General features: G+C 35.0%; 2 protein-coding genes across 2 annotated transcripts; both read right to left on the bottom strand.

Moving 5' to 3' along the window:
- Positions 1-4,699: 4,699 nt before the first annotated feature.
- On the bottom strand, positions 4,700-12,857 carry LOC141608471 (B3 domain-containing protein REM14-like). The gene is made up of 4 exons (XM_074427822.1): positions 12,530-12,857; positions 12,201-12,322; positions 6,013-6,126; positions 4,700-4,810 (listed from the first exon to the last, which is right to left on the bottom strand). Exons 1-4 carry the CDS (start codon positions 12,783-12,785, stop codon positions 4,700-4,702), a joined length of 603 nt encoding a protein of 200 aa, XP_074283923.1. The 5' UTR covers positions 12,786-12,857.
- Positions 12,858-15,009: 2,152 nt separating this feature from the next.
- On the bottom strand, positions 15,010-16,873 carry LOC141606292 (putative B3 domain-containing protein REM15). The gene is made up of 4 exons (XM_074425360.1): positions 16,491-16,873; positions 16,289-16,410; positions 15,947-16,196; positions 15,010-15,347 (listed from the first exon to the last, which is right to left on the bottom strand). Coding segments are annotated over exons 1-4 (594 nt in total). The 5' UTR covers positions 16,711-16,873; the 3' UTR covers positions 15,010-15,345.
- Positions 16,874-20,915: the final 4,042 nt, after the last annotated feature.

Below are 20,915 nucleotides of genomic sequence, written 5' to 3'. Positions count from 1 at the left end.
AGGCCAAGGACCATGCATATATATCTCAGACGTTTTATAGGGTAGGGCATATCCTAGGCCAAGGACCATCCATATATATCTCAGGCAATTATATTGATGGTGTGCCTCTTGTTTTGATAATGTCGGCATATAGTTAATTTGTAAAAGAGAAGGAAATATAGTCGCTCATTATCTCTTGTCCCTAGTTTAATCGACTGGAATTTGTGTCCACTACGGGCATATTAAGAAAAATTATGTACTCGTATGTGTTTTTCTAATTACTAGTCTATATATATAGACCTAATAACATTAGCCAATAAGTGTATCTAGATAATATTACAGACGATTTTATAATCAAATTTTATAATCAAATCCTCACAAGTTTACAAGTCATGATCAAGGTGAACATATCATTGGCTCAACTCCTTATTGATTTAATAGCATACAATCAAACCTAACCTTGAACTAGTTTGAAAAGACTTATGGAGTTGTAGCTACCCGAGTATACAATCAAACCTAACCTTGAACTAGTTTGAAAAGACTTATGGAGCTGTAGCTAAGACTTATGGAGCTGTAGCTACCCGAGTATATAAACATAGGTGCTCACCTTGAATTCAGAATATTTATATTACAGTGAAAATAATATAGAGGTGGTATGAGGTCTTGAGGAGTTGTATGTCTTGGGTTTAACAACTACCAGCCTTTAGGCCACAAGCCAATAGTTGCTAGTAGTTCCTCCATTCAACCCCATTCTACCACTTTGTTTTTTCACGTTTGTCAACGCATGTTTTACGCGCTAAATATCGTTAGCTACGTATTTGCAAAAATTATAAAAGTTAGATATTTTTAATGTACTCGTAAAGACGAATTAAACAAGATAAGATCCCACATAAATATATTTTGATTTACGTATCGAGAGAAAATTGAAATTGAATACGCAATCGTGAATAGTGTTAAAAAATGAAATAGGTAGAGTGGACTTTAGTAGTTTTCTTTGTCAAGAATTTGTTTTTACCCAGATTTGAAACTCAGTTGCCCGCCTTGAATTTATGTCTTGGGTTCGACAACTACCAACCTTAGGCCACAAGCTCATATAGTTGCTAGTAGTTTTCTTTGTCAAGAATTTGTTTGTACCAAGATTTGAAACTCACGTGCTCGCCTTGAATTTCAGAATATTTTATATTTCAGTGAAAATAATATGGAGGTGGTAGGAGGTCTTGAGTTGTTGTATGTCTTCAGTTCGACAACTACCAGCCTTAGGCCACAAGCCCGTTGCTAGTAGTTTTCTTTGTCAAGAATTTGTTTCTCAGAATATTTTATATTTCAGTGAAAATAATATGGAGGTGGTGGGAGGTCTTGAGTTGTTGTATGTCTTGGGTTCGACGACTACCAGCCTTAGGCCACAAGCCCATAATTGCTAGTAGTTTTCTTTGTCAAGAATTTGTTTACATCCAAGATTTGAAACTCATGTGCCCGCCTTGAATTTCAGAATATTTTATATTTCAGTGAAAATAATATGGAGGTGGTAGGAGGCCTTGAGTTGTTGTATGTCTTCAGTTCGACAACTACCAGCCTTAGGCCACAAGCCCGCCACAGTTGCTAGTAGTTTTCTTTGTCAAGAATTTGTTTCCTTACAAGATTTGAAACTCATGTGCCCGCCTTGAATTTCAGAATATTTTATATTTCAGTGAAAATAATATGGAGGTGGTGGGAGATCTTGAGTTGTTGTATGTCTTGTGTTCGACAACTACCAGCCTTAGGCCACAAGCCCATAGTTGCTAGTAGTTTTCTTTGTCAAGAATTTGTTTACGTCCAAGATTTGAAACTCATGTGCCCGCCTTGAATTTCAGAATATTTTATATTTCAGTGAAAATAATATGGAGGTGGTAGGAGGCCTTGAGTTGTTGTATGTCTTCAGTTCGACAACTACCAGCCTTAGGCCACAAGCCCGCCATAGTTGCTAGTAGTTTTCTTTGTCAAGAATTTGTTTCCCTACAAGATTTGAAACTCATGTGCCCGCCTTGAATTTCAGAATATTTTATATTTCAGTGAAAATAATATGGAGGTGGTAGGAGGTCTTGAGTTGTTGTATGTCTTCAGTTCGACAACTACCAGCCTTAGGCCACAAGCCCGTTGCTAGTAGTTTTCTTTGTCAAGAATTTGTTTCTCAGAATATTTTATATTTCAGTGAAAATAATATGGAGGTGGTGGGAGATCTTGAGTTGTTGTATGTCTTGGGTTCGACAACTACCAGCCGCCTTAGGCCACAAGCCCATAGTTGCTATTAGTTTTCTTTGTCAAGAATTTGTTTACCGTATTCTATCAACGTCTCAACCATTGAGTCACTAGTATTTATTGAATTTGTCATATATGCACTATATCTTAAGAGAGACATTTTTCAGTGCTATAAATAACATTTTGCGAAAAAAATGAAATTTGATGTATAACTAACATTTAGCTCATTAACATTTTAACTTTTTAAAGTTTTATACAAAATAAATAATAATATGCATAGGCCATAGAGTGCCTTATAAAATGGAACACCGATTTATTTATAATAAAAATAAAAAATTGTGCCCTTTTATATCAAAATTCTGCGTCCGCCACTGTATATAGATATGGATAATTGACTATGGAAAGTGTGCGGTGTGAATTATGGAATTGGAGTTGGGTTCGTTTTATTCAAGATAACATTCCAAACCCAAACCTTTGCAAAATCAGAGCAATATTCATTACTTCAAGTCTTCAACGTTTAGATTTCAACAAAAAAACTAATAATGACTTGATCACCAGATTAAGGCCATTATTTGTTTTTTTTTTTTTTTGGAATGAGGAGAACTTAAATTAAAAACAAACACAAGAACAGGGTTTTCAGTTTACATCAAGGAGGGGGGTCGGGAGGAAGCGGCTCAATGGCCGTAACAAAGTCAGTAGTACATAAACGAAGAACGAAAGGAGGGGCAACGTCCCAATTAATACAACCATTACAAGGACTACTATCAACTAAACCAAATTTAGCGAGAGCATCCGCGACGGCATTGGCCGACCTCTTCTCAAAAACGATCTTCAACCGGGGGGAGCTTCCCAAGAGGTCCCTACACTCAAGAATAACATTAGCAAATTGGCCACAAGGCTGAGCCTTGCTCAAAATAGTAGTAACCGCATTAAGACAATCCGAGGCAACAATAAAACTATCCATGGACGCAAGGCCAGCTCTTAGACCCTCCCTAATGGCTAAGACTTCACTAACAAAGGGGGAAGGAGCAAGTAACCGACAAGACCAACCCCGAACCCAAGACCCAGAATCGTTCCTGACCACACACCCAATACAATCAAGGGAGGAGCGGGGGGAGAAAGCCGCATCAACGTTGATTTTAAACCAACAAGGCGGGGGAAGGGCCCAACTACAAGAGTAAGAGGCAGAGCTAGTCACGGGAAGGGAGGGTGGTAGGCAATGGGACGAGGCAGAGGTCCAGGATGAAGCAAGAGAGGCCGTGGCATCTCGAAAGAGGAGGGACGGTCTGGGAGGGGTAGCTTTAAAGGTGGAGTCACACCGTTGGACCCAAAGACGCCACAAGACGAAGGAGAAAAGGGTAGTCCAAGACGAGTTACGAGAGGTACAGTTCTCGTGGATCCAAGGCTGGAGATCAGGGGAGAAGAAAGACTGGTCAACGTTAAAGAGGGACCAAACGGAGGTCGCGGCACTACAATCACGAAGGATGTGGATAGAAGATTCCTCAAGGGAAGGATTTGGGCACAAAAGGCAAGACGGGGAGGGGATGATATTTCTTTTGAAAAGAGTCAACTTGTGTGGTAACTTGTCCCACCACACAAGCCAAAGGAAGACCTTGATTTTTGGAAGGGTAGGGAGGTCCTAAATCCACTCAAGGGAAGGAGTGAAGGAAGGGGGATGGTTGTTCAGGTTAAGGAGGGAGGAGTAGGCAGAACTAATCGAGAATTTATCTTTAGGGGCAAGGGTGGTGGTGAGGAGGTCAGGTTTGCTGGCGGAGGGGAGAGGAATGGCAAGAATGGCGTTAAGCACGACAGCAGGGAGGACAAAGTCAAGGCCATCAAGATTCCAAGCGCCATTAGAGATGATAGAATCCAGTTTAGCAATGGAAGAAGAGGAGGTGAGGGGGCCATGGATAACCGCACGGAGGGGTCCAAGGGAGGACCAACAATCAGTCCAGAGGCAAATGGAAGCACCATCACCAATGGACCAAATGATGTGGTCACGAAGGAGGGGGAAACCTACGCCCACATTTTTCCAGATGTGGGAGCCTTTACGAAAGGAATAGGGAGAAGGAGTCGGGTACTTGCTTCGAATAGCAACGGAGGCCACAGAGTTCTTGTTCAGAAGAAGGTTCCAACTAAGTTTAATAGAAAAAGCATCGCTGAGAGGCCGAGCGGCCTTGACACCAAGGCCCCCATGGGTCAGGGGAAGGGTCACCAGATCCCAATTGGAGAGGTGAAGTTTTTTGGAGGAGGATCCCGACCAAAGGAAAGACCTAGTAATCTTATCAATATCACTGAGGATGGAGGAGGGGAGGCGAACACATTGCATGGAGTGGGAGGGAATGGCGTTAATAGTGGAATTGATGAGGCAAAGCCTCCCAGCTTTAGATAGGAAATTGGCTTTCCAGTTGGAAAGTTTGGATTGGATCGCATCGATAATGTGTCTGAGATTATTTGTTATTGGGTGTAAATGTGTAATGATATTTTAGCTACATGAAACCTGCATTGACCATGATCTTCCTCGTTCTTCAGTTACCTTAATTTTACACCGTCTTTTATCAATGCCGTTTTCCCTTGCAAATTCTGTTGGAATAGCCTACAATGATAGTGCTGAAGCAAGATATTTTATATATCATTACACCCCATAACAAATTACAGGACGGTTTCAGACCGTCCCTTTGTAAAAATAAACAACTTACGGAGCACCTTTTACCATCAATAAATTACTGATGCTTAAAATGGAATCGGAAATAGATTTAGATCCAAACAGTCAATGAGTAGTTGCGACGGATAGGGATTTGGATCGTGTTCAGGTTTCATTGTCCTCGGAATTTTCACCAACTTTCTTCAAGTCAATAAATTCTTTAGTTCTCCATTAGACATGCACATGTACAAATCAAATTCAGCCATGCTGTTAGAAGGAATCCCAATTCCCCTCTAAATATCACAGAATCAGCGAGAGTATCAAGTTTGTCGACAACATTAGAGATTATGTGATCATAAGGGAGGTTGATAAAAAATGAGCATTATTGCGCACAATTTTATTTTGAAAATATAAATTGTTCGCCAAAAAAAAAAAAAAAAAATTACAGTTCACCGCGTGTTAATGAGGGAGCTCCTTTGCTCGCACCTTGCACCTTGTCACTAAGGGCCTTCATTGCCACGGTTCCCACACCTGTTAAATCCAAAAGTCATACTGTCAGTTTCACAATACTCGTAGATGTTACAGATTATGCTAGTAGGAAATATGTCAGCATGCATCAGATATAAAGTTGAGATTTAACTGTTACTCGGAAATCAGCATGTCAAAGCTCGGCAAAAGACAGACTAATTAAGATTGCTAAATGTACTGATGCATTATATGATTGAGTACAAGTGAGATGAGACCTTGGGAGCATCTCCTAAACTGGCACGAATGCTCTTTGTTAGACTCTCACAGGCTCGAACATATAAGTCTCACTCAGGGCTAGGGATGTAAAATGAACTAACCTGCGGCTCAACAAGCCCTTGAAATCTGTTTAGGCAAAGCTGGGCTTGAGCTCGTGAAACCAATCTTGAACTAGCCAATGAAATCTTGAACTTAACATGCACACGATTAAATAAATAATGAGATTAATTTGTCTTAGGCATCATCAACATTAAAACTAATCAAATTGGGTTTCAACACTTGGCATATTTCGTTTGAGAGAGAAACAGACAACTTGTAGAACGAGACACGGTAATGCTCAAGAAATGATGTAGGGTACCCAAATTGGTCATAGAGAATTCCCGTGAGAGATCATTAATAATGAGATGAACAAGAGATGTACTAGAAGCAGTGAGAACAATGTCGTCCACATAAAGGAGGTAAGCAGTATCGGAACCATGACTATAAATAAATAGAGACGTATCACAAACACTGCTACGGAACCCCTGTGACAAAACAAAGTTAGCAAACCGTTGATACCAGGCACGTGCCCGTGCCTATTTCAGACCATATAATGACTTACGAAGGCGGAAAACATTAGAGGGTGCCGAGGGGTCCACAAATCTCGGTGGTTGATGTATATAGACCGTTTCAGATAAATCACCATGAAGATAGGCGTTTTTGACGTCTAGCTGATGCATGGGCCATCATGAACGAGACACAACTATATTAAGAACGGTACTGATGGTGGTGGGTTTGACCACATGACTAAAAGTCTCATCACAATTAATGCCGACTTGCTGAATTTTACCGTTAACAAAGAGTCGGGCCTTATACCTTTCAAGAGTACCGTCAGAGCGGTGCTTGTGACGAAACAACCACATGTAATGGATAATAGAAGCATCCATGGGGCGAGGTACCAAGTCCCATGTATGATTCTCCTTTAATGCACTAAAGTCAGCCTACATTACTGCATTCCAGTTCGGGTCTCTTATAAAGTCGCTTTATACAAAAAACAAGGCGATCTTGTATGAATATAACAGTGTTACGTAATAATTACTACGAACTAAACAATAAAACATACCATTCCACCCCATTTCTTGAAGTATGGCTTCATGGAGATGTGACAATAGAATAAAACAACTAGGGCATTAAAATGGGAAGGAACTTCGAGGGAGAAAATTTACAGTATAATATCCTGTGGATGGGTCTATTTTCCCTGAGGAAATATGTTGAGCCTAATATATGGGGCTATAAATGGACTGAAACATGTGTTTTCTTTACGGTGAATAGTTTATACTTACATGAAGGAAAATAAAGTAAATATAGAATAGAGTAAAACAAGTGCATGCGTGGTTACGCATGCAAAAGAAAATGCATTATCCCATGTAAGAGGACTTCATTCACCAACCATAAAATTTAGATAATTTTGTCCAAATTAACATCGTAGGTCACATTAAAAGTCAATCGGGTCTTCATCATTTCGTTTCTTTTTTAAGAGATACTATTGCCTAATGAACACTCGAATTGAGATTCTATGTTTCATTTTTATATTTCATCTCCTGTCTCATGGTCATGGTCACTCAGCCCTGCAAAATGCAATAAATTTACATTAGCATTATCTATGTGGTTAGTTGTTAAGTAAACGACATTTAATTAATTTGTCAATTGGTAGTACAAATACATACTCCACTTTAAAAAAAAAAGTATAATTTGGTAAAAATATAATCAAATAATTTAGGGCCGATTCTATAATTTGATAGATGAGAGTGCATAAAAAAAATTTACAACGAAAAATCGAGTTATACATTAAAAAATCTTATTTAATTGGGGAAATATATGGTATAAGAACATTAAAAAAATTGTTCAATTGAAGGATTAAAACCATGACCAAATAAGAAAAAATTCACTAACTACTAGACCAAAATAATTAATATACTCTTTTACCAATTAAATTTGAATTTATTTTTAATAAATTTGTTCAAGACAACAATAATCAAATAGGACTAGGGTCCCAAACTCATAATAATAGTTCCATACACCAAAGCTAATAATAATAGTTAAGTTTTACTTAAGACCGTTTTTAACACAAGACTTCTTACAATCTTCTTTTATTTTCACCTTTAATTAATTTGCTGTGAAAATCGTCTTAATAAGTTAAGCCGATCTTAAACAATAACTGGTTTAAATTTACAATATGGTGTCGTCGGAGATATTGATAACTTACTATAGAGCTTCATTATAGGCTTTAGACCGGAGTAAATGAGCTCAAAAACAATAGGATCACCAACTTTCAAATCGTTAGATCGTTCAAAGGCACGCCATCCTCCAATATAAGTAGTAGTATAGTTTTGCTTTAGTGAAAGTGACCATGACTTCTCCTTTGCATCTATAACGATCATTTCACAACATCTGTTGTTTAAATAATTTTTCCTAGCAAACTCCATAGGAATCGGCTGCAATTTGTATATAAAATATGAGTACTAGTTAGCAGGGGCGGATCCAGAAATGAAAAATATGCAATGGAAACCTAAAAACATATGGGCACTATATTGTACTTTAACAATCTAACACAATAATTGTAGGCGGTATGACTATAAGAGGAACAATGAACAGAAAAACTTACATAAATTGAAGAAAAAGATGTCGTGGCGTGATAGAATCACTGCCCTAAAGTTGAATTTGCCCCGCTCGATACACACGGCCTCTTAGCAACCAACTTCCCAGGGTTACACGACTTCCGAGTCTAAGGTGTACGACAAAGACTCAGATTGAGAATTACTAACAGAACGTTGCCAAAATCAGCTATGAATATTAGAAAATATTTAGAGAGAATATAAGAGAGAATGAATGTTGTTGTGTTTGTTGTGTGGTAGAGTTGAGGTTTATATAGTAGTGAAATGGGTATGGTAAATCACAAAGTTAGCCTCGTAAAATGGTAATTTTAGGATACTACACAATCAATGTGGAAAATCTCATAAATCAAGCATGGGAGAAAGCACAATCAATTTGGAAAAACTATCCCATGACTAAATTGGGAATTACAATTTGCTTCTTTTGAAGCATAACTTCCAACAATCCCCCACATGATTCAAAAGAAGAGAAAAAGAATAGCTGATATAAGGCAACGGAACGTAGGTCTTAAGATGACAATGTTCCTGAGGAATTGAATTGTCACCCAGTGCATACAATTACACTCACTACCGTAGTATCGAGTTGTTTCTCGGCATTGGACTCTCCACGGTGGTTTGTAACGGATAACTGCGCACAAACCTCCATTCGAATCTGTGTTCGTCCTCGCGAAATGTCATAAAAGGTGCCCCTCATATGCCTGGGATCTCGTGAACGCTCTAGAGGTCTTAAAGCCTAAAGACCTCATAGGGGTAGGGCATTTCCCCACATTCACATAGGTAAGTCCATCAGGTTTGACTGTCACAAACCACCCTTAAAAAAGGACTATGGACTTATTAAGAGCTTAGCTCAGCCTTCCTCACATGACAGAAATAGCACAATATATAGAAAGAATACTACATCACTTTTAAAAATAGGAATGGTAGTAGTATTACAATATGAGATCCTCGTGACTTCGTTTGACCCATTGAACTTGGTAAACCCAAGTGGGGGAGCCCCATCACGATTCACTCCCAATAGGCTTTAAACCCATTCCTCGTGGTGCCACCTACACCAACATCTACCATGGCCATTGGTAGGAGGATCCCAATATCCTCTTCACAATTTACGTACGTACTATCATGATATCACATTGTGTAAGGGATCTCAATATCCACTTACCATTCACAACCTTTGTGAACACATTATCTGATCAGATTATTCATCACTTTTGATAATCTGCCAAAAAACCTGATGCTTCAGATTATGATGCATGACAATTAATGGAGTCAAAATATTCCCACAAAGGAATACAACCACTTAGCCACTCAGCTTTTTATCCTGCAAATTCTTCACAATATATTCATACTCCATTACATATTAGACAAAACAATTATGCATCTATGACTTGCATGATATAGCATCATGAAAGACACCGTTTTCCAAAGTCAAATAAATATCATAATTATTCGACGTTCAATTAAATTGCAAACTCATCTCCAAAAATACAATTGGTTTCTTAGATTAGCTTACAAAAAACCATGGTGTCCATCACCTAGAACAACGACATAAGCTATAACATATCTCTCATAACGCATATATACAAGCATCATATATATGAATGTAACAACATTTCCACCAATTTCATCTTGTCATGTATAAACTCAAGAATACATCTTAAATAACTCATATATTAGTGTTCTAATTATCACCAATAACTCCCGTTAAAGAAACATCGCCAAAAACAAAACCAAATAAATATATATTATTCGTCCTTATCCTTTTCTTGGTTTACTATAACCATTTAAACCAAATAAAAAGTAATTACTCTAACACATGTATAACCAAACAACCATTCATAGATTTTATAAACGGAGAAACAAGTTTATACAATCACAAATCAAAGTATTCACAACTATCAATCAATCCCGTGTAATTGTAATAATCACCACTTTCAACACTGAAACTCAATTACCTTACGACGAAAAATAAGGCGGCTGAGTCTTACCTTCACCGAGTCTTACTGTCACCGGACACCCCCACAATCCATGACTTACTCAAAGCCTTAACTAAGCGATAATGGTCGATATTATATGCTCAAGGCTAACATTCAAGATGACATAAGATGATAAACAAAAATCACCCTTTCTGAAACATGTCATCAAACATCAATATTGTCGTATAGGAACTTATTAACATCATAAACCAAGATGCCAAAATATACTTTCTCATAACCTACTATTCATAGCAAGTTATTTTAGATCAATTTTGTATTGCACAAACATATAGTATTTTCCTTTAACACACTCCATATATTTCCAATTATATCACATAAGGGAAACATTTTCAACAACTTATCAGTAAATTATGTTAAAGTAATATGTAGAACATATATTCACCTACTTCCCCACATGTTGTCACGTAAAACATAAGTGACAATATAAGGCAGTAAAAAAATATACAAACCCGACGCATATGGAGTATCAAGCATTACCCGACGCATCAATCATAATAATCAACCAAGTCTAATAAACAAGGCAGAAACTCATTGTATCTTGAACAAAGTTATTTTAAACAAGGCACATCGATTTAATTTGAATGAGCAAGTTAACCAAACAAGTGGCAGGAATCAATTTTAATGAGCAAACAAGAAATATTAGTTAACCAAACAAGTGGCAGGAATATTGCTCAAAATCGTAGTACATAACGAGTACTGTATAACAATACACTGTCATCAACAATATCTCCATAAAATAAGAATAAAATCATATAATCCAAGTTCTAAATTAAGGCAATTAGTAGATGGAGTGAAGACTGAATAGCAGAAAATGGGATTTAAATTGGCAAGAACACAAAACCCTAGATTTAATTTGGGGAAAAGTGAATAACAAACCTTGTGAGGTCCGAGAGGGAGAGCCCGGTGGCGAGGTCGAGGTCGATGCCAGCGGTTGTCGGCGTGGTCGAGTTGAAACGTGAAAGTGAATGGATTGTCGTCAATATATAAGCCCGCCAAATTAGTATGCTTTTAATCGATCAATTTTTTTTTTTTTTTTTTTTTTTTTTATATTTTTTTTTTATGCAATCAATTGAAAGAATAATATATCACGAAAACTGGAATGTAACAATCTCATATTTGGTCAAAGGCATGTCTTTCCTGGGATTAACAAATTAATAACAAAAAGATGAACAGTATAAGGTGATATAAACTTACTAGCTACTGCAATCATACATTTACGTATAAGTTAAGAGAAAACAGAACTTTCATTATCGAAATACTTCGTATAACACAACATTGCTTATTGCTATTGGAAATTATACGATAAAATTCGACTTTGTATGACGAATAAGTAGAAATAGAGATAGCCATATCGCCTTAAAAAAAACAAAAAAAATTAAGGAGCAAATTTTTTTTTTTTTAAAAAAAAAAATTCAACTTTAGACTGTAGGCGGTATGACTATAAGAGGAACAATGAACAGAAAAACTTACATAAATTGAAGAAAAAGATGTCGTGGCGTGATAGAATCACTGCCCTAAAGTTGAATTTGCCCCGCTCGATACACACGGCCTCTTGGCAACCAACTTCCCAGGGTTACACGACTTCCGAGTCTAAGGTGTACGACAAAGACTCAGATTGAGAATTACTAACAGAACGTTGCCAAAATCAGCTATGAATATTAGAAAATATTTAGAGAGAATATAAGAGAGAATGAATGTTGTTGTGTTTGTTGTGTGGTAGAGTTGAGGTTTATATAGTAGTGAAATGGGTATGGTAAATCACAAAGTTAGCCTCGTAAAATGGTAATTTTAGGATACTACACAATCAATGTGGAAAATCTCATAAATCAAGCATGGGAGAAAGCACAATCAATTTGGAAAAACTATCCCATGACTAAATTGGGAATTACAATTTGCTTCTTTTGAAGCATAACTTCCAACAATAATTACTTCGGAGTTTAACATTAAACGTACCATTCCGCCCCATTTCCTCCAATACAGCTTGACCGAGGTGTGATAGTATGGAAATCCTCTTGGCTTGAAGGCCACATTCGCTACCAAGCCACCGTCAGAAATGTGCTCAATCTTAACATCCCCTTTAATAAATTTTTAAGTTAGTTTCTCAACAAAATAATTATCAAAATTGAAGTTGTTCTACTCATGTACACAAAAAACAAGTTTTTAATTAACGTTTTTTCTAACCTGTACCTTTAGGGTATATATTAAGAAGGTAATTAGTAAAACGAAATGATCGAAGACCACCATACATGCATAAGAATATGTAAAATATGAAATAAACTAACCGTTTCCATTGATGCATGCATATGGAACAATATCACTTGAAACAATAGAGGTTTGAAGAAAGGTGCGCTCACAAGCACTAGGATCAAATACGATAACGTCAAAAATCAAGTTTCCTTGATACTTAAATACCAAAAAGTCACCCACTTGTAAACCATGTTCCTCGCAGAATTTCCTCCAACCATCTTTAAAATGCACCTTCCCTTCTTTATATGACACCTTAACGTACCAAATACCATTTCTTTTGTCTTTTAACATAAAATACTTTTCGTCTCCTCGTAAATGTCTTAAGAAAGCCTTCGGGATCGACTACATAAATGCAAATAGTCAGTACTCTGTATGTAATTCAAAAACTCCTAGAACATAGATTGTCAATGATTTAGAAAGAGGGAGTATATTGTATACTTATGTTTCAATCATTTTTACAAGTGACATTTTAATAAAGACATAAACAAATGATTGACAAGGGAAATACATTAGTACAGAAATTAATTATGTATGTAATTCAAAAACTCCTAGAACATAGATTGAGCATGCAATCTCATGCCATTAAAAAGAAAATGAGGAAGTAAAAGTGATTACCAATTTTGATTGAAAACCAGGCTTTAGAGGTTGGAAAAAATGAGGCTTCATTAGGTTAAATGAATTATTTGCCATTTAAGGACTCTCTTCGTCTTGACTGACTATTAGGAGGAAGGCCAAATGCATGGGACATTCAATTTACTCTATAATTATATATAGACATGAGATATTCTATTGCCGCACAAATTCTTGTTTAAGACAGAACATATTCATTTAACAATTAAAACGAGTTATATAAGAGCAAGTCCAATGGTAAGCTAGTTTTGCCACATCACATTTTAAGCTGGTTTATTTTTGAGCTACTAATTCATTTCAATGGTTTAGCCAAAATTTTAACTAGCTTGACTCATATGTTAATTAAGCAAACTAATTTCTATTGGTTGAATTTTGTGGTAGGGACATTTAAGCTACTAGCTTAATGAAGCTACTTGCTTGGTTTAAGCTACCCTATATGTACTTGTCCAACGGTTTAGCCACTTGCTCACAATTTTAAAAAATTGCAAGCAAGTCCCTAAGCCAAACCATTGGACTTGCTCTAAGAGCATCTCCAATGGTTGAACAAAAGAACTTGCTTGCAAATTCTAAAAGTTTCAAGCTAGTTGCCCAACCATTGGAGAGCTTCACATGAACTAGCTTAGTTTGAGCAAATAGCTCCATGGAGCTAGTAGCTCAAATGGACCCACAAAGAGATATGTGTCAATTAAATAAATGTATATAAGTCCATTTAAGCAACAACTCTTATAGCTTAACCATTGTGGAACTTTGTAGCTTAAAAGTGTGGTAGCTCAAAAATGTGATGTGGAGAGTTAAGCTAGTAAGGTTATTGCTTACCATTGTAGATGCTCGAAGTACTCACAATCTCGCATCATTTGATAAGTAAATTACTCCATCCGTCCCGGTTAATTGTTGTCCTTTAGTTTTGGCATAAAGACCAAGGAAAGAGGAGGGGGTCAATTATTAAATAACAAGTGGAACAAATTGAGTGTAAATGATGAAATCGCTCATCAAGTTCATTCTTAAAATAGAAAGACAACAATTGACTGAGACACCCTAAAATAAAAAAGGACAACAAATGACTGGGACAAAGGGAGTATCTAGGAACTCGCAAAATTTTATCTCTACTAACATTATATGGAGTAATATTTAAATCCATTTTAAGAGGAAAACGGATATGTCCGTTCAAAATAAAAAAGTAAATGGCATTGAGCCAATGATTAACTTGTAAGGTTCAATTTACGACAACAATTAATTTCTAAGATCTAGAAAATTGTGGCATGCATGCATGACTTGGGTGATAGCCAATTGGGTTGGTAGCTAAAAGCTGGGGCAAAAATTATGTAATAAAACTAGGGGCCATTTACTTGCCCAGTTTACTTGTTACTCCCATCAATTATTGCCTTTTGATTTTGACACAAAAACCAAAGAAAGGAAAAAGGGTCAATTACTAAATAATAAGTGAAATAAATTGAGTATGTATGATCAAATTGCTTATCAAGTTTATTTTTAAAATAGAAAGGACAACAATTACTGAGACACTCAAAAATGGAAAAGGACAACAAATGACCGGAACGGAGAGAATAGTTGTTATGGATCCACTTAAAAACTTACTCCCTATTCTAATTATTTGTTTACTTATTCTATTTTAGGGTGTCTCAGTGAATTATTTACCTTTCTATTTGGGGAATGCTTTTGATGAACAATTTAGTCATCCACACTTAATTTGATCCACTTCTCATCAAATAATTGGTTCTTCTCTCTTTCATTGGTCTTTTTGCCAAAACCATACCTTCTTATCGCCCAGTTCATTCTTCTCCTTCTTCTATAATCTAAGCTCGAAGAAGGAAGAGATAAGAGGGCCTTATGAAGAATGTGGTCAGAAATCCGTAATAAAGTCCGATCACAACAACCGAAGTGTTTATCTTCATGCATAATGATACTAGATTACCAGGTACAAAAGATCGAAAAATCATCACATACCTCCCGTTTTACTTATAATTACAAATTGTCTTTCAAGTACTTCTCGACGACAATTTTAACTGATATTAATATTAATTCCAAAGAAAAGTTAAAAACTTAAATGTACTAGAAAAACCATACATATATAATATCAAGCACGTACTATATATGTCTAGGTAACACTACGTAAGTCGTCTACGTAATCATCTCTGATATTGCACTATACCGTTCACAACCTTCAAACGCAAAATCACGTATTTAGTCCACTGCCGATCTATGACTCTGCATGACAATACAAAGAAATTAAAATATAATCATAACAATGTATATACAGTAATATTAATTGTTTGGTTGAAAATATATGTTCGTAAAATAATTTTGATGATAAATAAATGTATAGACTATAGTTTACCTATTATACAGTAATTTCTTATTCATAATTTTCAAAATGTTCATAGTCAAAATTTTATATGTTTAACCTTTTAAGTTAAAAGTCAAATGAGAAAATCTTGTTAATAGGAGGAAATTAAATACAATATTTCAAAAATAAAAAAGTTTGTTTCACGAAATATTAATCAAGAATTATTCTTCATTTTGCCGAGAATTAACCTTTGAGTCTTTGACAGATCGATATGGAAGGCCAACCATTCATGAATGTCATGATCGATATTGGCAAAAACGGGTTCTTTTGCAATTTGAAAACAAATTTAAGAAAAAAGAATTTTATTATGAACGAGGTGTAGTACCTAAATAAAGTAACACAAATTCTAGAAGAAAATCGTTTTAAAAACTTGTAGCATATCTGAGACGATTTTACTCTATAATTTCAAGGTTTCATAAAATTTGATGCTAACAAAAGATAAAGGACATTTGAAACATACAATAGAAGTTGATGACGGGATTTGGACCCGAGTCAATGAGCTCAATAATGACTTGATCACCAGACTTAAGGCCATTAGCTACATAAAACTTGCACCATCCTGATGAAATATACACACCATTACCACCTTTACTTGATTCTCTTCTGTATTTCAACTGCATCGACCATGATCTTCCTCGTTCATCATTTACTTTAATTTTACACCTTCTTTTATCAATACCGTTTGCCCTTGCAAATTCTATTGGAATTATCTACAATGACAATTCCCATTCCATTATTGTAATTACTGCGTTGAGTAAAATATGTACTGTAAAGAGTAAAGTACGTCTAAAATTAAACATACCAGTCCACCCCATTTGAAACAGTGCGGCTTCACCGAGATGTGACAATACGGAAATCCCCTTGGCTTAAAGGCCATTTTGGCTACGGAGCGACCCTTGGAAATGTGATCGATCTTAGTAACCCCTTTAGTAGACAAAACAATTATCAAAATCGATTTATTTTAATTTTGTATCATTAATCGAAAAAGGAATAATCGATCTTACTTGAAGCAATAGGGGTTTGCGGAAATTTGCGCTCGGAAGCACTAGGATCAAAGATGATAACATCGAAGATCAAGTTTCCTTGATACTTAAACACCAAGAAATCACCCATTTTCAAACCATGTTCCTTGCAAAAAATTTCCCAACCATCCTTCATATCCATCTTTCCTTTCTCACACGACACCTTGACATACCAAATATCATGTCTTTTGTCTCTTAACATGACATATTTTTCGTCTCCTCGTAAATGCCTTAGGAAAGCCACAGGAATCGACTACATAAATGCAAATAGTCAAGTATATATTAGTTATATTACTCCTTTATCTCACACTCGCAATCATTTGTTTACCTTAATATTCTTATTCTTAGGGACATCTACCTAGTATAAAAGCTAGGTTTTTTAGAGAGTTTTTATTGGTTCCTAATTTTTAGGAATTGAAATTTGTGTGTGTGAAGGCCCCTCCCCACGTTCTTTGGTCTAATTAATTGCTCTCCTATTTAATTAGAGTTTGTTGTGCATTTCATCAAGCATACCTTATGTTAAATGAACATTAGATACTGGAACTCTTATATTTACCTACTTTGTTTTATAAATCTTTCATTCGACATCAAAAATTTACAACAAATTCCCTAAAAAAAATACAACAAATTAAAATATTATAAATATTACAAATTTAAGAAAAAAACAAAAGGAACTGAAAAAATTAAAAATAAAGAAGGAACTGGAAAAAAAAAGCATTTTTTATGTAAAATTTCGCTTTTTTTTTTAACAATTTCACATTATTTACAAAGTGGAAACTTAAAAATATGCTAAAAAAACAACAATTAAAAACATTTAATTATTGGCAAATAAATAAACAATAGAACCATTTGAAATATAATACTAAGGAATCTTATAAAAATTCAATTAAATATTTAAAATGCGTGTAACAAATTTGAGAATAATAAGTTAAAAAACGATTAAGAATTTTACTATTAACAATCTAAGAAGAAAATATATGAGTGGATTATAAAGTTTTTGAGTTTTAATTTAAATTTTTTGAGTTTTATTATAAAGTTTTTGAGTTATTTACTTAAACATTAATCTTAAAAAGTTACATTATAATTCAAAAAAATTACATATAAGCTCAGAAAAAACTTAATTTAATGACATCATAAAACTAAAATCAGAGGCGTCTTAAAATAAATAGAGGCCCAGTGCGACACGGAAAAATGAGGCCCCAAAATGAATGCACAAGTATATTATACTTCGAAATTTGTATTAAATTTCATTAATGAAAGCTTTAAATACGGTGACCAAAAGTGGAGGCCCGGTTCCCACGCCCGTGGTTGCCCCTGGCCTTAGACACCCTTGCTAAAATGTAATTTATAAATTTTATAGAACTTAAAAAAATACACAAAAACTTAAAAAATCATTAAATGTGAGGTAGTACATTTGATGTACAATTTTTTTTTCTCGAAAACATATACATATATTAAGAAATTTTTTAATTAGTATAACAATATAAAGTGAGAGAAACATAATAGATGTAACCTTTAAAATTTTACGGAGTAAATTAAATGTAATTGAGGGAGATAGGGATAAAGAATAGAAAAGTAAGGTGAGGGAGAGACAGACAGACGAAAGTTGCTTATTGGAGTTCAAAGAAAAAGAGGGAGTTGCAAATTTTTTAGTCGAGGTATTGATGGTGATCTTGAGTAAGGGAGAAAGAGCCTTATTTTACAAATCTTGAGTGAATGAGAGAGCGGCGGAAATATGGGTTTATTGTGGGATTAAACAAGGATTTTATTTGGAGAGAATTGGTAGAGATGTATTTATGTGGGGTAGGGTTAGGTTTGTCATATGGGCTTAGTTGGCAGACTGTGCTCAGTATAGTCTTTATTATACATATGGGTATATGTGCAATTTAGAAGACTTATTTAGTTTCGTGGGCTACTTTTTAGGTAGATCAGGCAAATCGGGTAACGGGTCAGGTCATTTCGTGTGGAGTTAGTTCCTATCTCTCATTGATTTCGGATTAATTCGGGTCGAGACAGGTCATTTTGGGTTTCAGGTCTATTTCGGGTTGTTGGCCGGGTCTGTTTTGGGTCAAGCGGGTCGGGTTGTTTTGGATCAGGTCACTTTCAGGTTAATGAATAATAAAGAAATAGTCATTTCAAGTCTTTTCGGTTCAATTAGAGTTATATTTTGTCGGGTCATTTTCGGGTTTGGTGGTTTCGGATCGGGTCATTTTTAGATCGGATCAGTTGCGGGTCAAGAAAACTCGGGTCAATTCGGGTTTTCGAGTCACATTCGGGTGATGTAGTTCGGGTCACTTCAGGCCTCGAGTCGGGTTACTTTTGTCAAGTCTATTTTTGGGGTCAAGTTCTTATTTAAGACGGGTATATGTGTCTTAAGAATAAAATGGGTCAAATAGTTCATGTGATGTTGAATAAGATAAATGCAAAATGCATAGGGAATAGCAAAAGATTTGTCTTAATGAATATATGGGGGTGATATTTAACCCGTTTTAATATTAAGACGGATACCTTTATCCTAAAAAAACTAGCTGATTATTGCAGAGTAGTTATTCAAGAATCTTATACTATATATATCTGAAGTAAATGGCCCAACCCAAAAATAATACTATAATAATTATTCTTGGATGATAATGTATAATGAATTGGACCATGTTTGGATTATAGTATACGGTCTATACGGAGTATAACCCAAGATGTACATCCTCACAAGTCACAAGCTCATAGATGGTAGGGACTGGGGGTGAGCAAAATTTACAATACAATTTTCTTATAAGTATAAGAAGCGGTATTTAATAATGCGAGTTTTCGAACATTCGATACTGTTTTTAATATAAAAAAAACCATGTCGAATACGTATCAAAAATTAACATATCAAATATGATTTTTATTTTTATTTTTACTTTTTTTATATAACGAATTTGAAATAGTAAACCCGTGCAATTTGCACGGGTTTAAAACTAGTTTAATGAAAAGTAAACAAGTGATTGTCGTAGAAGAAATTATAAATTAAGTCCTAAGCTGTATTTCACAATATAGTAGTTGATGGTTTGATTTGAATTTTGATTAATCAATTATCAACTGAATTAGTATAAAAGGGTCTTTAAACTAAATTAAAACAATTACATAATGAAGACTAACTATATCACAATTGTACAAAATGTACTCACCAACTAGAAGATCATTGACGATATCAAAAGTCACAATTATACATAGGTTATTTTACTTTTCTGAATAAAATGACCATCGAATCATACATCGTTGGTCTGGTCTTTTTTAAGATGATTATATTATAGTATTAGATGAGACAAACTTTTTGTTATTTCCAAAACATTACGTTTATTGTTCCTTTTAAGTATTTGACCAGTTTCATGTTTAAGACAGATATATACGTATTAAAAGAGATCGACTTTGTGCATCATATAAGATTATAAGACTTTGTCATTCTAATATCTTTTTTTTTTGGTGCTTAAGAGGGGCCAAGCCCCAGTACAATAAGAGAAATTAAACACGAACTAAACGTGGAAATGCTACGCCTAGAGCATCCTCACGAAGGATAGTACGAAGACCATCGGGAGGTTCTTCTAAGTAGGGAAATAGCAACTCGATCATTCGTAAAAGATTAGACATGTACAAAACATACGAATTAATAAACTTAAAATACAAGACAAATATTTGTAAAACAAAGAAATAATATAGTAGCTAATTAATCTAATTGAAAAGAAATGAATTTGACTTACAAAATTGTGGAGGAAACCAGGAAGAAGAGGTTGGAAAAAATGGGGCTTGTTTGTCTGCATTGTAACAACAACGTTCACAAGAATCACAAATACAAGACGATAATAAGAAGCTACTAAACGTTTAATATGTAGCACTTAATTAACTTGATATAGCTTAGGTGAGTAGTTGACGCTTGGGATTCTCTACTCTCACACGTTATTCACGTCTTTAATTCATTACAAAAAGCTTTTTGAGACGGTTTTATACAAACTTACTGTAAAATGGAATCTCTTAATAATAACTTAAACCAATCAATAGGATCGTAATTAAATCCATCTTATAATTATATTAGTGTGAAATCGTCATGTACAAGAGCTTAACTCTCCATCCCCTTATTAATAAGAGAATACAAACTCTCTTAATTTTCCCTCCAGAGAGCATCTACCTAAATAAGCAAAGAAGTAAACTTTCATTAAATTATTATCTTTTTAATTAATATATTTTTTTAATTAAACCCTAATCTTTTAATCAAATTCACAGTTATGATTTTTTTTCATTAAATAAAATAAAATTGGTATTATACTATAAATTATAAGTTGTTAAATTTTCTAGTAATGCAATAAATATTACTGTGGAGAATAACTTGACATGATACGTACTTACTATTAGCTTCGCTTGACAAAAAACAAA

This window comes from Silene latifolia, chromosome 10 (assembly GCF_048544455.1).
Source record: "Silene latifolia isolate original U9 population chromosome 10, ASM4854445v1, whole genome shotgun sequence".
In the NCBI taxonomy this organism is placed as follows: domain Eukaryota; kingdom Viridiplantae; phylum Streptophyta; class Magnoliopsida; order Caryophyllales; family Caryophyllaceae; genus Silene; species Silene latifolia.
This window is presented reverse-complemented; position numbering and strand designations above follow the sequence as displayed.